At 28.9% G+C, this 15,371-nt stretch overlaps 2 protein-coding genes across 2 annotated transcripts; one reads left to right on the top strand and one right to left on the bottom strand.

The window, feature by feature from the left end:
- Positions 1 to 2,657, bottom strand: LOC100781575 (uncharacterized). The gene is made up of 2 exons (XM_003527423.4): positions 2,287 to 2,657; positions 1 to 1,155 (listed from the first exon to the last, which is right to left on the bottom strand). Exons 1-2 carry the CDS (start codon positions 2,527 to 2,529, stop codon positions 643 to 645), a joined length of 756 nt encoding a protein of 251 aa, XP_003527471.1. The 5' UTR covers positions 2,530 to 2,657; the 3' UTR covers positions 1 to 642.
- A 10,589-nt stretch (positions 2,658 to 13,246) lies between these two features.
- Positions 13,247 to 15,104, top strand: LOC106799185 (transcription factor MYB4). The gene is made up of 3 exons (XM_014777161.2): positions 13,247 to 13,520; positions 14,153 to 14,282; positions 14,468 to 15,104. Exons 1-3 carry the CDS (start codon positions 13,385 to 13,387, stop codon positions 14,928 to 14,930), a joined length of 729 nt encoding a protein of 242 aa, XP_014632647.1. The 5' UTR covers positions 13,247 to 13,384; the 3' UTR covers positions 14,931 to 15,104.
- Positions 15,105 to 15,371: the final 267 nt, after the last annotated feature.

The raw sequence follows: 15,371 nt of genomic DNA, 5'->3' as shown, positions 1-15,371 counted from the left end.
TTAATACACTGGTTTATATTATTTCCAATGAAAAATCTGTAACAAATTAAACTTTTAATACAACAACCAACCCCTCCCTATCGAATTTCATTAACTACTATACTACTATTCCTATTCCTATTCCTACTCCTACCTTCCATTTGTTAGATACGTAATGTCATGTCAGAAAGCCAAACAAAAGCTTTTTACAAAGCGAAATAAATGAGGATCTGTTTCTTCTGTCTTTCCCACCTCACAATCCTTCCCTAAAATGTTACACAAGCAAAACAACTGCAAGAGTAATCATGTCACTGTCCATTGTGTTGTGCCTAAGAAAGCTTTGATTCAGGAAGCAACAGAAAGAGCAGCAGAGAATGGAGAAGCACCAAGCACGAAAAAGACAATTCTCACGTAAAAAATTAATGCCCCATTATGGTAGTTACTATTGCCTTGGAGCATACTTCCCAATGAACTCTACCTTCTGAAAAAACTTCTCCCTCCCATTTTTCTTTTTTATAAAAACAAGTTTTATAATAAAATATAACAAAATTTGTTTCTTATAAAAAAAATTCGAAGGTAATATTAAATAATCCTAGTCTTTTTCAATTTTCACATAATACATAATGGATGAGTTATATTAACTTTTTCTAGTAATTGTAAATGTCAATTACGTGTTACATGAAAATTAATCGGGACCATAGCCATGTGATAATTTCGACCCGTGAAATAATTTCTATTATCCTTGCCTTGTAGACTTTGTCTGGGTCTTGGACAACTAGGAAACCTCTTTTGGCATGGAGAACTTGAGTCCCAAACAGCGAAAAAGTAGAGTAATGTTGAGGTCAAAATAATACCAAAAAGCTTCCCCCAAAACACCGTAAACGCTAAGCTTATGAGAATCAAGTATATTCCTAAGCACTCGAACTTCTTTTGCTTCTCTAGTGGCCCTCCATGACCAGTACCCTCTTTCCTTTTTTCCTTGGTGGAGTAGTAACTTGACACGTTCTTTGATTGAAATGATGATGCGTGTGAGCTCAAAGAAGGTGAAGCTAAACCGTGTGAAGAAGATGAAGTTGACAAAGGCGATTGAAGGGTTTTGGTTTCTCCTCCATAGGACAAATACTTTGGACCAAAAGAATCATGGATGTAACGATTTTTGTGGTGGTCTCTTCTATTCTGCAAGCCAAAGACATCCAAGTTAAAATACGAAAAAAAAACCTTAGGTAACATATAAAAAGAGTAAATATTATATGCATTGAAAATATAAAAAAAATATACATCTTAAATCGATCAATCACAAAATATGTGTATCTTATAAATTTATTAATTTTTATAATAATCAAAAAGTCACGAGAAAATGGTTGATGGTGCAAATTTTTTTAGTAGACTCTCTTTAGAAATTAATCTTTTGTAAAGTCCAAGTAAATATTATAAATTAAGGATAAAATATGTTGATAATTTCTAAAATATTTAAATTTTAGATTTATTTTTTAATAACTTTTTTTTTATTTTTATTCTTGACAAAATAAAAGTATTATTTTTGGCTCTCACTATTTTTTTATTCCTAATAAATTTGTTGTTATTCCTTGATAAAAAAAAATTATTTGTATTAGTCTATTTTAAAATTACTTTAGTTCAGAGTTATGGGGTTTAGAATTAATTAATCAAATACTTAAAATTATACAAAATTATACAAGGTGATGTTTTAATGTGATTCTAGATGATCTAACATGAATCCATACACATGCACATAATAGAGCCAAAGTTTTAATTTAATTGAGGTTATGGTTGTGGTTTTGTCAAAAAAAATTAGTCTGGGAAATTGTGCTCAAATACAGCTTATGAGGCTGCAACTACATCGCAATGCGGATATTGTGGCTGTAATTGCAGTTCTTGACATTTTTTAAAACCTTGATACAAAATTTGGTATAAATAATAATTGGTGTGCTTATTTGCATTAGCATTATATGATTTATACCTTAATGGACCCATCTATCAATATTTTGTTAGAATTGAAGCATATATGTTCATAACAGGTTTGTTTGTTTTAATTGCCCTGTTTTATCCGTGTTCCTATGTTAATCTCATAGAAAAAGATTAATAACAAGCAAATTTTTTTTATGAAGAAGCAAATATGATTTATTAATTTGTCAGGAACTAAAAAAATGCTAAAAAGGATAAAAATAAAATTACTATTTTATTAGGAACTCAATATAATTTTTTTATCATTAAAAAAACATAAAATTCGAATATTTATTAAAAATAAAAAATATATTTTGATGGTAAATTAATTTAAGAGAGACTCACCAATATGGTTTCGTAGAACACAGCTTTGATCACCCGAGAAATCCTTCGTTTTGGTGAAAGATGGGGAAAATATACGGATTTGGTTTCTGAGTTCTTCATCACGTTGTGGTTCTCTGAAGAGGGTATGCGTGGAAAACGACAAGTAGAGGAACGATGAGGAGCAACTTCGGACTTTATCATGCAATCTATGTCAACCACAGGACGAAAACAGAGGAGGAACTTGTTCTTTGAGAAGCTCCTCATGATGATGATTTTTGCTGAATATGAAGATATTTTTGTGCTCAACTTCAAAGCTAGCAAGGGAATTACTAGATCACAAGGGCTAACTCAGTTTTTTATTTGTTGGGTTTTTGGTTGGTTGGTTCTATAGCAAGACAAGGCAGTGGCTATAGGGCATTATATATAACGTTGGCATGGCCTTGGACATGGGTTTGGTTCTCTATTAACCTGAGGTGACCGTTCATTAATTATTATTAATTTATTGATGATGGGTTAAAATTTATTGAAAATTATTAATTTTGATAGACTTTTTTCATTTAATATAAATCAAAATAAAATTATTAAATCATAAATAAAATCTAATTTTTTTTAATAAATCTTAATCCAAGAGAGAGTTTTAAAAAGCATATCGCTGGCATTTCTCTAATTTTTCTTTATTATTATTATTATGTTTGAGTAAAAGGGTAGAAAGTGGAGGAAGAAAAAGGAGGAGCGGGATGTGACATGAAAATATTTTTTTCTTTTGAGAAAGAGAGATGGAGACAAAGGGAGAGAGACTCTTTTATTGATATTAATTATTTTTTCCAATAGCATAAAGGAAACATGGAAAGAGAGAGTCTTTAATCTTTATGGATTGTGAGTCAGGTGGCGTTGGGAATATATGAACTGTTGCTGTGTCGTCTAAACAAAGGGTTTTGCTTGGTTGTGGATTAAATTTTATGGTACGAAGGATTTTGCCCCTATTTAAGATGGTTTAATTGGGATTTGGATTGAGATCATGATGATATTCAGAAACAGTTTATTTTTCATTTCGGATGATATAGCTTTTGTGTTGATTTAAAAATTATAATAAAATATTAAATACAAGTTTTAGAAGTATTTACTTCAATTAAAAAATTGATTGAATGGATATCATCATGGATCCGATTCAACTCGTGAGCGTAATCAACCTAATAATTTCAAAAAATGGATTGATTCGAGTTTTTGGAATAGATGGAGTCATAAAGAGTGTAACTCAATTGTTGTTGAATTGGATACTAGACATACTAATTAATTAAGCCTTTTTAAACTCAATGAATCTAGATAAACACAAACTACCTAAAATTTCTTTTTCTATTATATTGCTATTTAATTTTATATTTTTATTATATTTTTATAAAAATTTAAAACATATGTAAATAAGGTTATCAAACTCGAGAGTTTATTTAGACTCGTGAGAGTTTTATGGACTCGACTCGTGATTCAACTTGTAAACCTGTAAAAGTTTACTTCATATAAAAATAATAACAAAATATCTATAAAATAATATACTAATTAAACATTTCAACAATATAATAAAATAAAATAGTAAATCATAAAGTTCAGAATATTTAAATAATTAAGTATAGTAATAATACATCACTACTAGATAATAACTTACAGAGGTTATAACAGTGATAGATCATTCTCATTGAAGGTTTGATATTATTAAAGATGAGAATTTTATATTTGAAAATAATACAATGAAAGTATGTTGAATGTTATACAGACAAGAAACCATAAAAAATGACTATATTTTGATCAATTTTTTTAATTTGCTAACTCGTCGACTTGGTGATTAACTCAGTACATACTGAGTTTACTTAAAATTTATAGAGTTTGCTCGAAGTATACTAAAAAAAGGATTTACTCGAAAATCAACTCGCAAAAAATAAATAGCCATATATAATAAAGTCGCGAGAGTTTGATAGCCATATATAAATATATATGCACAGTATGATATTTTATCGCTGGTTTTTAAAGTTATAATTTTCATAAATATTTCCTTTCAAATTTTCAAAATTAATGTACTTCCTAATAATATTTTTTTCATATACATAAATAAAAGTGGTATCGGGACAGATCAACTCATGTAATTAATTCTGATACGTGCCATAATTCATCCACAGATAAATTAATTGATAATCCAAGTTTTAATTGCAAAAAGTAATTTAAAACGCAGTGGTAATAATTTGGGCAGTCAAATGCTTCAAGTAAAGGGCAATGGAATAAATAAAGATTCAAACCAAAATCATGTGCCAACTTTATTATACATTTAGAATATTATGTACATGTTTTATAAATACTAACTAGAAAAATGATTGAATACGCATGTATATGGAATAAAGAAAACTAGACAAAGACGGTGAATATGACAACTTGTTTTGCCCTACTTTTACCAACTAAATCAAGTATAACCTATAGTATTTTGTACCTGAATTAATTAATTAAAGAAATGCTTCTAGAAGTTTTTTTTTTAAAAAAATTTCAGAGCATTTTTCTTTTTCTCGAATTTATGCGTCCTGATGAAAAATTAGACATTCCTCATCGCTTAGTCGCTTCGCTTCCTTCATAGCCTCCCAATCATATTAATAGTCACATTCCATCCTACTCGGTGCTATACATCCCGAAAAGTTCTGAATATGCTTGATAGGGAATTTCTATTGTCTCTCTTGTGGTGTATATAAAATAAAAAATCAAAACAATTTCCGACATTAATATTTTTCATCATGATATTATAATATTTATGAGTTTTATCAATTATTATTTTTTATCAAAAAAATCTGATTCAAAGAGATTTTTTTAATAATTATGTTTTTTTTTCTTTCACAATGCTCAAATTCAAAATATTATTTAAGAAAATCAAAGTATCACTCACTGACAACTTATGGGTAATTTTGAACATTAGTTAAGTCTAAAATAGTTTAAATAATATTAATCGGCTGAATTTGTTGAGTGTAGATGCCGAAATTTTTGTTCCCTTCCTATTATGAATGGCATATAAAAAACATTGTATGATTAACCTTTGACGATTAAAGCACAAAATAAAGTTTCATTTATTCCTTTAACTGTTCCTTCCTTAGCTCTTTCTTGGTTCTTTTCCCACTCATGATTCACAAGTCCTTCATGGCTCATTGTATCATATTTTATCGCCGAAAAACAATGTACGAGAGAGAGTGCTTTTAGAATGATTTCTTAAATTGTCTGACAGTTGTATTCTTCATACCATGGTGTTTTCTTTTTCTTTAAACTTTTTCTCCTTCTTGCTTCAATTAACACCGTGAAGTGAAATTGTAAAGCACATGTCTAATGAGTAAAATATATGCTGGTAAATTGCACCTTTTGTTTTATAAGATTTAGCAGAAGTAAATTTATTTATTTAAAAGCTTGCGAACTAATTAAGACCTCTTAACAATTACTATTTCATACTATAATTTAACTTTTATTCTCAAGTAGTCGTGTTGCTTTAATATGCTAGCACTATGATATGCCATGCATTGTCAATATTCAATGAAACAAAAATACTATTGATAGAAGACCATGAATTTATTGTATAATAAAGCAAACTCTTTTTGTGGGGACTTTGTTGAAGAGGCTTTGGTAATATTCATTAGAAAAATGATAAGGGTTTGCTGGAAATGTTCATCCGATGCCCATTGGCCAGTTAAATATTATTAACCATTTTAATAGTCTCGTGAGTTTTTTTTTTCTTTTGAGGCCTATTTTAACTATATATTAGTGAGACATATATATATATATATATATATATATATGAAAGGAGGATCAATTTAATTGCACTCCAAGAAAATAAATGGTTAAGAGATGACCAGTTACCCTTGGACTTTTAACTATTTTCGAGATAAAATTAACTACTAACATATTTGGTTCTTCGTCATCATCAATTTGACACACATTTGATTGTATAATTAACCTTTGACGATGAAAGCATTTTAGTATTTTAAAACTTGATGTGGTTATCTCATTGAATGTGAATGGATAATGGTATACCAAACACATTACTATTAGATACTCTATGATTTTTTCATATGAAAAATAAATAAACTTTTTTTCTCCTAAATATAAGAAATAGATATGTTGGATAAGATATTTTAATAGTTTTTATTATTTTTTGAAATATCACTTAAAATAATAATATTTTTTGAAATATCATTTAAAATAATAATATTTTTTAAAACATTAGCTTCTAACTTTTTATATTTTTATTCTTAATATATTTATCAAAAATTTTAACTAATATTTTTAAATAAATCATGATTTTATTATTTTCTAATTATTTTAACAATATTTTCATCAAATACTTATAATTTGACAAACTAGATGTTTAGCTTCAAACATTCAGTTAGTTTTCAATTTTCGACTCACACTTTAAGATGTTTAAATTGTTAGTTCTCTTTTACATCCTTTATTTTGTGAAATATATTAATGAGGTAGCCACACATTTTTCATGCATTTCTTAGTCTATTAACAATACAAGTTATACTCTGAAGGTGTAATGTCATTAAATGTAATCACAACTTGAATCAATTAATTTAAATGATATTTTTGAAATAAATTAAATTAAGATTTATGACATTATAAACTAAAATTAACTGATTAAATTATTTTTATTGATTACGATGAATTAATGATTTATTTCTTATATAAAGGTTTGAGAGTACTTTAATCATCTGATGACACTATTAATTACTTGTAAGACATATTTAAGCATTAGTGCCACAAGTATAAATCAATAATTGTATATAATTACGGTCATTTGTTACTAACCCCTTGTACGATGAAGTGAACCATATGACGTTAGGGGAAGAATTCTCAACAGTACAATAATTTTTTAATATGACTATTGATCAATCTCCTTCATTACTTTCTGCGTACTTAAAATCATCTTACTGAATATCGTATTTCTTAGTATTGATCATTGTAATTGACTATGGGATTTTGGGTGCCTTGTGAAATTAAGAAACGATGTGTCGTGATCATTAGAATACTGTCCTCCTTCATTTTTAGCAAAATGGTAAATAATCCAATCATAATCAAGATTTTTCAATAAAAATCAAAGCTACCACGCGATATGACAGATTTCTCTCAGCTGAGTGCAATAATAACATAAATAATTACTATTATTCTATAAATTGTGCATGCTTTAAGAAAACAATTAAATATTTTTAAAGAACTCAATATCATGAAGCTTAATTTGTATTTGACTCTTAAACCTCTCTAATGACTTTTAATTCTTCAAACAAACAACAAAACACTACTAAAAAAAGAAGCAATAAGGTGCATGAACTCACATGGAGAAGGAAGTGGAAGACAAAGAAGAGCAATGGAGGGGAAAAAGTGAGGTGAAATGGGGTGGAAATGTGTTGAAGATGATGAGGTGAAGGAGGGGTGAAGGGAGGGGAAAGGTTTTTTAAAAAGGGAGTGAATGTAAACATAGTTTTAAAAATCGATGCAAGAGTGTTGCTGTTGGAAAGTGTTTGCTCCATCGCCAAAAAGCATCTATTTCATCATCAAACAACTCTGTCATAACAACCTTCATCATGCATTTTTTTTAAGACAAAGCATGGAAACCAAAGTTGCACAGGCTTCCGCATAGTAGTTGAAATAGTGTGTCTGTGTACCATCACAGAAAGCACTTGTATGCCATCATCGGAAAGTGACTGCACCATTGTATATGGTGTAGTGCCATCATTAGACTTCTCTATCATCATGCTCTTGTCATCAAATCTTTCAATTTGACTCCTCCATTGTCAATTTTTTTTATACTTTCAGTTTCAAAAGGAGGCAGGAACAAGTGCAACACTTGAGTAACAACCTAGCAAGGAGCTGATTGGTGAATTATGGTTTCAAGTGAAATGGGCCATGTGGGCCACGTTTTTTCATTATTTATGTTTTTTTGTTTTGGTTTGTTGGACCATGTTATGACAAACAAAAAATATAATCGAAACATATATTACAATAAAGTAAATCATAATGAAACATTATAAATGAATATAATAAATTAAACAATAACTATAATAATAATATAAGATTTTTTAGGCAGAGTATGAAGTTTTCAAAAATTTTAATAGAGACTGGGTCATGCGGTTCAAATAATGACCCGCCAATTTAACCATTGACCAAATGTCTTGACTGAGTCAATGACCAATGGCCAGTATGATCTTTAAACATTGAGTGTAAACATGGAAATTTTATTTTAAAAAAACTTGGATTGGGGTGTGAATAATAAAAAAGGTACAAATAGAAACCCTTTTGATACCACAGCAGAATGTTGTTAATGTGATTGGGCCACTATGAAAATACTCATTAGCCCAAAAATAAGTGAAGAACCAAAAATCCAATTTTAAGATTTTTTTTAAAATTACTTTCCAAATTGCTTTTCTAGCCTGGTTAAAAAAAAAAGAGAGTAATTCAAACCTAAACTTTAATTTTTCCTTACAAAAAAAACTTCAAACCTATTTAGTTATAACTGATTCTTGGAAATGTAGCTGCCTTGCTCGAAACATTTGCTCCAAGATTGTGTGATTTTATTTTTTTTGTGAATCTCGCGATTAATTTTTGGGTTTTATACTTTTATTGGAGTGTTTTCTAGACTGATTATTAATTGTTAAATTTTATTTTTATATCAATGAGTTGTTTTCCTATAACTTAATACAAAAGTTAATGTCCTGAAAGTAAAAAAAAAAATTAAAAAAGAATTTATTATATGTGAAATGAAAAAAATATTAAATTAGCTTTTTATTTTATAAATCTACAATTCATTGCATTTTTTTTATTGCGCATACAATAAAAAATTATTTTTATATATCATATAGGATCACATTTTTTTATTTTAGGTAGGATTATACTCAAATATAGCTATGTCATTTGCTTGAATCAGTAAAGGTGTTAACGCCAAAGAATCACACATAACACAAACACATGATTATGAAAACTGTTGGGTGAATAAATATTTTTTAGCTCCTAATCTTTTTAAAATAATATTTTAAAAAGTATTAACTATAGCTTTTAGTTTTTTTAATATTTTTTATTTTTATTCTCAATATATTTATTAACTTTCTTATTATCTTTTTAAAATAAATCTTGATATTATTTTTTTCATTTTATATTTTTCAATTACTGCTAATTTTACGAAATTTTTTTAATTTAATAAGTTAATTTTTTAATTTTCACTTATCTTTTCAATTTCTTACTAGATTTCCAACTAGTTTTATCTAACATAGATATGTCAATTTTTTAAATTAGTATTAAAAATAATTTGATATTAGAACTTTGACGATTTATTACAATAATACCTTTCAATAATTGTTCAATGATATTTTTTAATGTATTTTTTGTCTCATTAATTGTTTAGCATTTTGTTTTTATATTTATTTATTTATTTTATGCTTAAAAACGTTTATAATCAAAATGATATTTATAGAGGTTTTAGGTAAATGTTATTTTTTCTGTCAAAAAAAAAGTTAAATGTTATTTTAAGTAAATTAAATAAAATCTAACATTTGCAAAAAAATAAGGGTCATATGAGTTAAGTTACTGTTGAATTATTTGTGGTTAAATAATTTGATATCTGTAGCAGTGGAACAGACAATTATTTCATACCATCGTATATGCTTAGCAGTTAGCAAATTAAAAGATGCATTCACCGCGTACGAACTTGTTCTTGTGTTGGTCAGTGTAGATAAAAGGACTCAGGAATTCGCAGTGGTTTACTAATTTTTTTTTTCTCTCTCAGAAATTCGAGAATGTGTGCATGTGCATGAATAATTTTCCAAGTTTGTGGGCTGTTTTAACTCTTATGTCATATACGTTTCGTACATGAACTAAATTAAACATAATTTATACTTTTGTTCGAAATCTAAACGGAATTGAAAGCATAGGATTAAAACATATTTTAACAGGTGATGTCATGATAGACATCAAACAATTTGGACTTTCAACACAAATTATTTATAAATATCATCCTTGGTCGTAAAAATTCAAATGCATATGTTTTAAAAGAACGCAAGTGATGGATAGCCCAGGATTTTATTTTATTTTTCCTTTGGAGAGGAAATAGATAAAGAAACTTCTTCCCCAACTGTTACAATGCCTCAATTGTTATTGGCTTGAGTTTGCTCTCTCTGCTTCCTAGAAACAATATTTTGTAACTATGACCTTCATTATATTTTTTTCATATAAAAAAATCTTACATCACTTAAAAGATAAAGAAAAAATTATTAACATTATCTTTTTTAATCTATTGAGATGTTTTTTAAAAACAACATTGTAAGAACACGTTGAGCATCAAAATAGATAATAGTAGCTCAGATGCAATAACCATTATAGCATCGAAACTCACCTCAAAGAAAAGGGCGAGTAAAGCCGTTAATACTTTACTTTGAGTTAGGAGTGCCCAAAAAATATAAGAACCCGAACACATGAAAAGCTATTTACATGTTATTTAAATGTAGTTTTATGTTCACACATTTTCCAGAGTTCTCGTCAGCTTTAATTAAAAAGATTATTAGTGGACCACTTATGATATTTATTGAAAGACTATAAACTTAGTATAATCTTTCATTAAAATTCATTTAGAAAAGTATAACTTTGACTCCTGCATATTTAGAAGTATGTGAAATTTTTTACTTATGTACATAAAACAGTTGTAATTTTACTTTGATTTTCAAGAAGGCAAAAGCGCGTTAAACTTTTTACTTACCAGATGGTAATTGCTGCTCAACAATTCTAAGATATGGTTTCGATTTTTTTTTCATATTTACCGGGAAAGAAATTCTTGTGTTAATAAGCTAATCAATTCAAAACTTTGTCTTGTGTTAGCTTTTTTTGGTAGGATTTTGTCCCTTTTTTTTGTTAGAAATGATTATTTTAAGAACATGATTTATCTTCCTAATTATAGGTTTCAATAATTTTGCTATTGGATTTTATCTTAATCCCCCAATATATTCATTATTTTCTTCTTCTTCTTCTTATTAATGTTATTGGGTGTGTGGTTGGAGGCTTTGGGAGGATGCCAACCTAATTGGACCATTCCTCTATTCTCTATTTCTTCGCCTAAAAATGTTGTTATAATAATATTTCACAAATATTATGAATCTACTATCAGATACCATAATAAATGTGCACTTGCAGGTTTGATTTATGATATTTTTTTCTCTCACAATTTTTAAATGTGAGATTAATTTTTATGAATTTAATATATATGTATCCACAACTTTCACATTTTTTTGAGAGGACAACTTTCACAGTTAATCAATCAAAAATCATTTTTATTTTACATTGACTTTTAAATTATGTACTTCATAGAACATAATGAGCTTTTTGCTCAAAGTCGTGGTTGAATCTTATTGATAGACTCGTTTCCTCCCATTGAAAAAATGTTTTCTATAGTTCATAAAAAAGAAAAGCAAAGGGAAGTTGATACCAATTCCCAAAATTCTAATAATCAATTTGCTTACGCAGTTTGATCATCTACTTCTAAGTCCAAGAATTCAAACAAAAATAGACCATTACGAGCCAATTGTTCCCAAGCCATTGAAAGACAAATGCTTAAAGTAGATCAAATGGTGAATATGATTGAAAAAGTTTATTATTTAACCAAAGATTCTACATCCTGTTATTTATCCTAGGATGATAAAACATCTGACAGTCAGATTATCAAGCATTTATAGATTTACATAAATACCTAAATTAATTAGACAAATTAATATATAACATTGCTCTTAATTCTTATTTCCTTATTTTAGAATTTAACAAATGCGTTTAAAAGGTTATTTGGTTACCGATTGTTTTATTCTTGCAATGATGAAACATAGATAAGAAATAAAAGATAATAATAGTCATTTTGTCAAAGAAAAGATGTATTCCTCATTAACACGCACACACCAAAAACTGATTAATTGTGAACCAATTATGCTAACTTTTAAGAGTATGAATCCAACTATCACACGCTCTTGATCGATCCGGGGTTAATTAGAAGCTAGGCGATTTGATTTGGTCCGTGCAGTGTTTTTAATTATATAATTTTCTTATATGCTCACCTTCCTCTGACTTATGAGAAGTTATTAGGGTTTGGAGTGAAACGGGATGATCTTTTTTTCCACAAGCGATGATGTTTTTCACACCTTGAGGAGTCAGAGCTTATAAATTAAGTAGACTTCAATTAATTTCAACATATTAAACTATTTTTCAACTAATGGGAAATGATCAACTTATTAAATTAAATTACTTAAAAATGTATTTTTTTACAAATAAAAGTTGGACTCCATAAATTTAAATTTTAGCTCACTAAATTAAAATCATTGACATAAGATGGCATGCCTTCTATTTGTATAATAAATATTTTTTTAATGCTATTTCCCCTTCTTTTACTCATAGTTTCTTTATTTTTAGTTAATGGATGACACGGTGTTTCAGAATTTCGGTGTTTTCCTCTCTATTTCTGGCTAATACACTATTTCAAATTAATTTTCAATTCTTTATTTTTAGTTAATGGCATATATAGCTAGCTAACGATATGAAATCATGAAAAGATTAAAAAACGAGGTAGATAGATCCAGATGAATTCATTGCTTTTTTATGTTAGAACTAATTGATTAATTATTATAACAAGAAAAAAAGTGGTGCAATCTATCCAAAACTGTTTAGTTGAACATGATACGCGATTTTATTGAGGGAGTCCAATCCAGTGGGGGCGAGTGAGAAAATTCAACTGAGTGGTTGGAAGATGGCTTCTAGCTAGTTTCCCATTGGAAGAGAAAACTAGGGCTACTATTTTGCAATTGTTTAATTAATTAATTGATTCCTCTTTCCACAAGTTTAGTATACTTTATTTCTTTTGTTGGCATGAAAACAATCATAGGTTTGTACCATTCCTCCTTTGCACGCATTCTTTTGTTATATATAGGGAAACTGTCTGGATGCTTAGTTAGTGTCTTTCACCAAACTCTCTTCTTTCTCAAGTGTCTCTCTCTCAGACACACGACACCTTAACACTGTTATAGTGTTATATATATATAAAAGTGCGAGAGAGATTGATACTTTGATAGGTTGAGCTAGAAAGATGGTGAAAACCCCTTACTGTGACAAAAAAAGTGGACTGAAAAAAGGAACATGGACACCAGAAGAAGATTGGAAGTTGATTGCTCATGTTAATGCACATGGCCACAAGAATTGGCGCCAGTTACCCAAGCTTGCAGGTAATTGCATGAAGCCATGAAGTGTATGAGTACTTTTTTTGTTTTTCTTTTTCCTTAACCATTTAACTCATGTGCACTTGCGTTAGTAAACAACAATCTTCCAAAATTGTTTTCTGGACGTTTTGCTAATTATTTTCTCTAATAGTTGTGTTAACATTTCATTTTTTTGGTAAAATTTAAACGTCAACACTAATGAATACTATAATTAGATTATATATAAAAACAATAGTTACTGAACTTTTTCTAGTGTTTACCCTAATTTGGGAATGAATAATTTCGTGCATGTTAAATTTTCACATAATTATGTGGTGCATATACACAACTTTATTTCAGACGTTCTTTTTGCATCATATGGTCACTTAAATATCCAACACGATCCATTCCCGTTTCTCGGTCTTTAATTCAATTAGTTCTTAATTCTGCTGTTTATAACACAAGGTAACTATGGAAAGTGCCAATTGAAGTGCATATGAGAGGGAATTTAAGAACACTGATATCCAGAATATCAACAAATCCATCATATATATTGTTCACCGGTTTATGCTATCGATCTCCATGCAGTTTTCTATATACTTATTCATTATGATCAGAGATCGATCAATTATCAATTAAATTGTGCAATATGTTTTCAGGTCTTGCGAGGTGTGGAAAGAGCTGCAGATTGAGGTGGGTGAATTATTTAAGGCCAGGCATCAAGAGAGGGAACTATACTCATGAAGAAGAAGAGACAATTATCAAACTTCGCACAAGTCTTGGAAATAGGTACAGACACACCCAAAATTGTGTGAACTTATTAAGACTCGCCTCGAATATATATGATTGCTTCTTCTAGAGAATTTGCATTATGCAATTAATTTCTTTCTAGTAATGAATCGTATAATTAACATGTGAATATAAACCATAGACTATAGTTAATTTATTAGTGCAATTTCCTTGAACATTTGAAGGTGGTCTGTGATTGCCTCTCACTTACCTGGAAGATCAGACAACGAGATAAAAAATCATTGGCATGCCCATCTTAAGAAGCGCTTTCAACACGACGAAGCTTCCACGCCAAAGCTGCATCTCTCCACAGTTGAATCCATTCAAGAGAATAATTACTCAGTGGAAGTTGATCCAAGCCCTTTCCAAAACAGTTCTCCAGCTACTTATGATGCTTCTCCATCGTCCCATCACACATCAATGAGCGATTTTTCCAGTATGATAACTGAACCTGCATCAGCTAGCAGTGACGGGAATTTGGTTATTGATGGCTTTGCTGATTTCACAGAGGAAAACACAGATCCTATAAGTGCATATTCTTGGGAAGAACTGTATGAAATTTCGTACTTCTCCGGCGAATTTCTGGCACCTTTTGTGACTGAACCCCAAAGTTTTTGTCCAGTTTATGATGTTTGGGGGCTGTTGTAATAGAATAGTAACTGGAATATATATCGGCTTGGTTTTTCTTCTTTCTTATTACTTTTTTGGGGGGGAAAACATATTTCAGCTTATTTTGATGAAATTAAAGAGTATTATTATGTCCATATGGGATTGTGGGGAAATGAGTGATTCTATTCGTATATTGCTATAATGTTTTTTTCCCTTTAATTTCTATAGTTTATTTTATATTTTCCATTAATTCTATTCTTGTTTTGGATATTTTTTTCCTAATTAAGTAATTATAAGAGAAGAAAATAGGAAGATAAAATGATTTAAGTTTTTGTGGGAAACTAAAATTAACTTATGGTTTATTTGGATAAACTTTTTCAAACGCATTTATAGAAGAAAAAATAAGAAAGAAGAAAAAATAAGCTTTGTCTTCAAGAGATAATGAGGTTGCATGAAATGCCAGTTAACATAGTTTTAAAT

Source organism: Glycine max, chromosome 6, assembly GCF_000004515.6.
Source record: "Glycine max cultivar Williams 82 chromosome 6, Glycine_max_v4.0, whole genome shotgun sequence".
In the NCBI taxonomy this organism is placed as follows: Eukaryota; Viridiplantae; Streptophyta; class Magnoliopsida; order Fabales; family Fabaceae; genus Glycine; species Glycine max.
This window is presented reverse-complemented; position numbering and strand designations above follow the sequence as displayed.

Bases quoted from the DNA above. Each gene is read 5' to 3' on its own strand.
- LOC106799185 (XM_014777161.2), top strand. From the start codon at position 13,385: ATGGTGAAAACCCCTTACTGTGACAAAAAAAGTGGACTGAAAAAAGGA. The intron at 13,521-14,152 runs GTAATTGCATGA...ATATGTTTTCAG, and splicing joins CCAGTTACCCAAGCTTGCAG to GTCTTGCGAGGTGTGGAAAG. The intron at 14,283-14,467 runs GTACAGACACAC...GAACATTTGAAG, and splicing joins CGCACAAGTCTTGGAAATAG to GTGGTCTGTGATTGCCTCTC.
- LOC100781575 (XM_003527423.4), bottom strand. From the start codon at position 2,529: ATGAGGAGCTTCTCAAAGAACAAGTTCCTCCTCTGTTTTCGTCCTGTG. The intron at 1,156-2,286 runs GTGAGTCTCTCT...TTTGGCTTGCAG, and splicing joins TGTTCTACGAAACCATATTG to AATAGAAGAGACCACCACAA.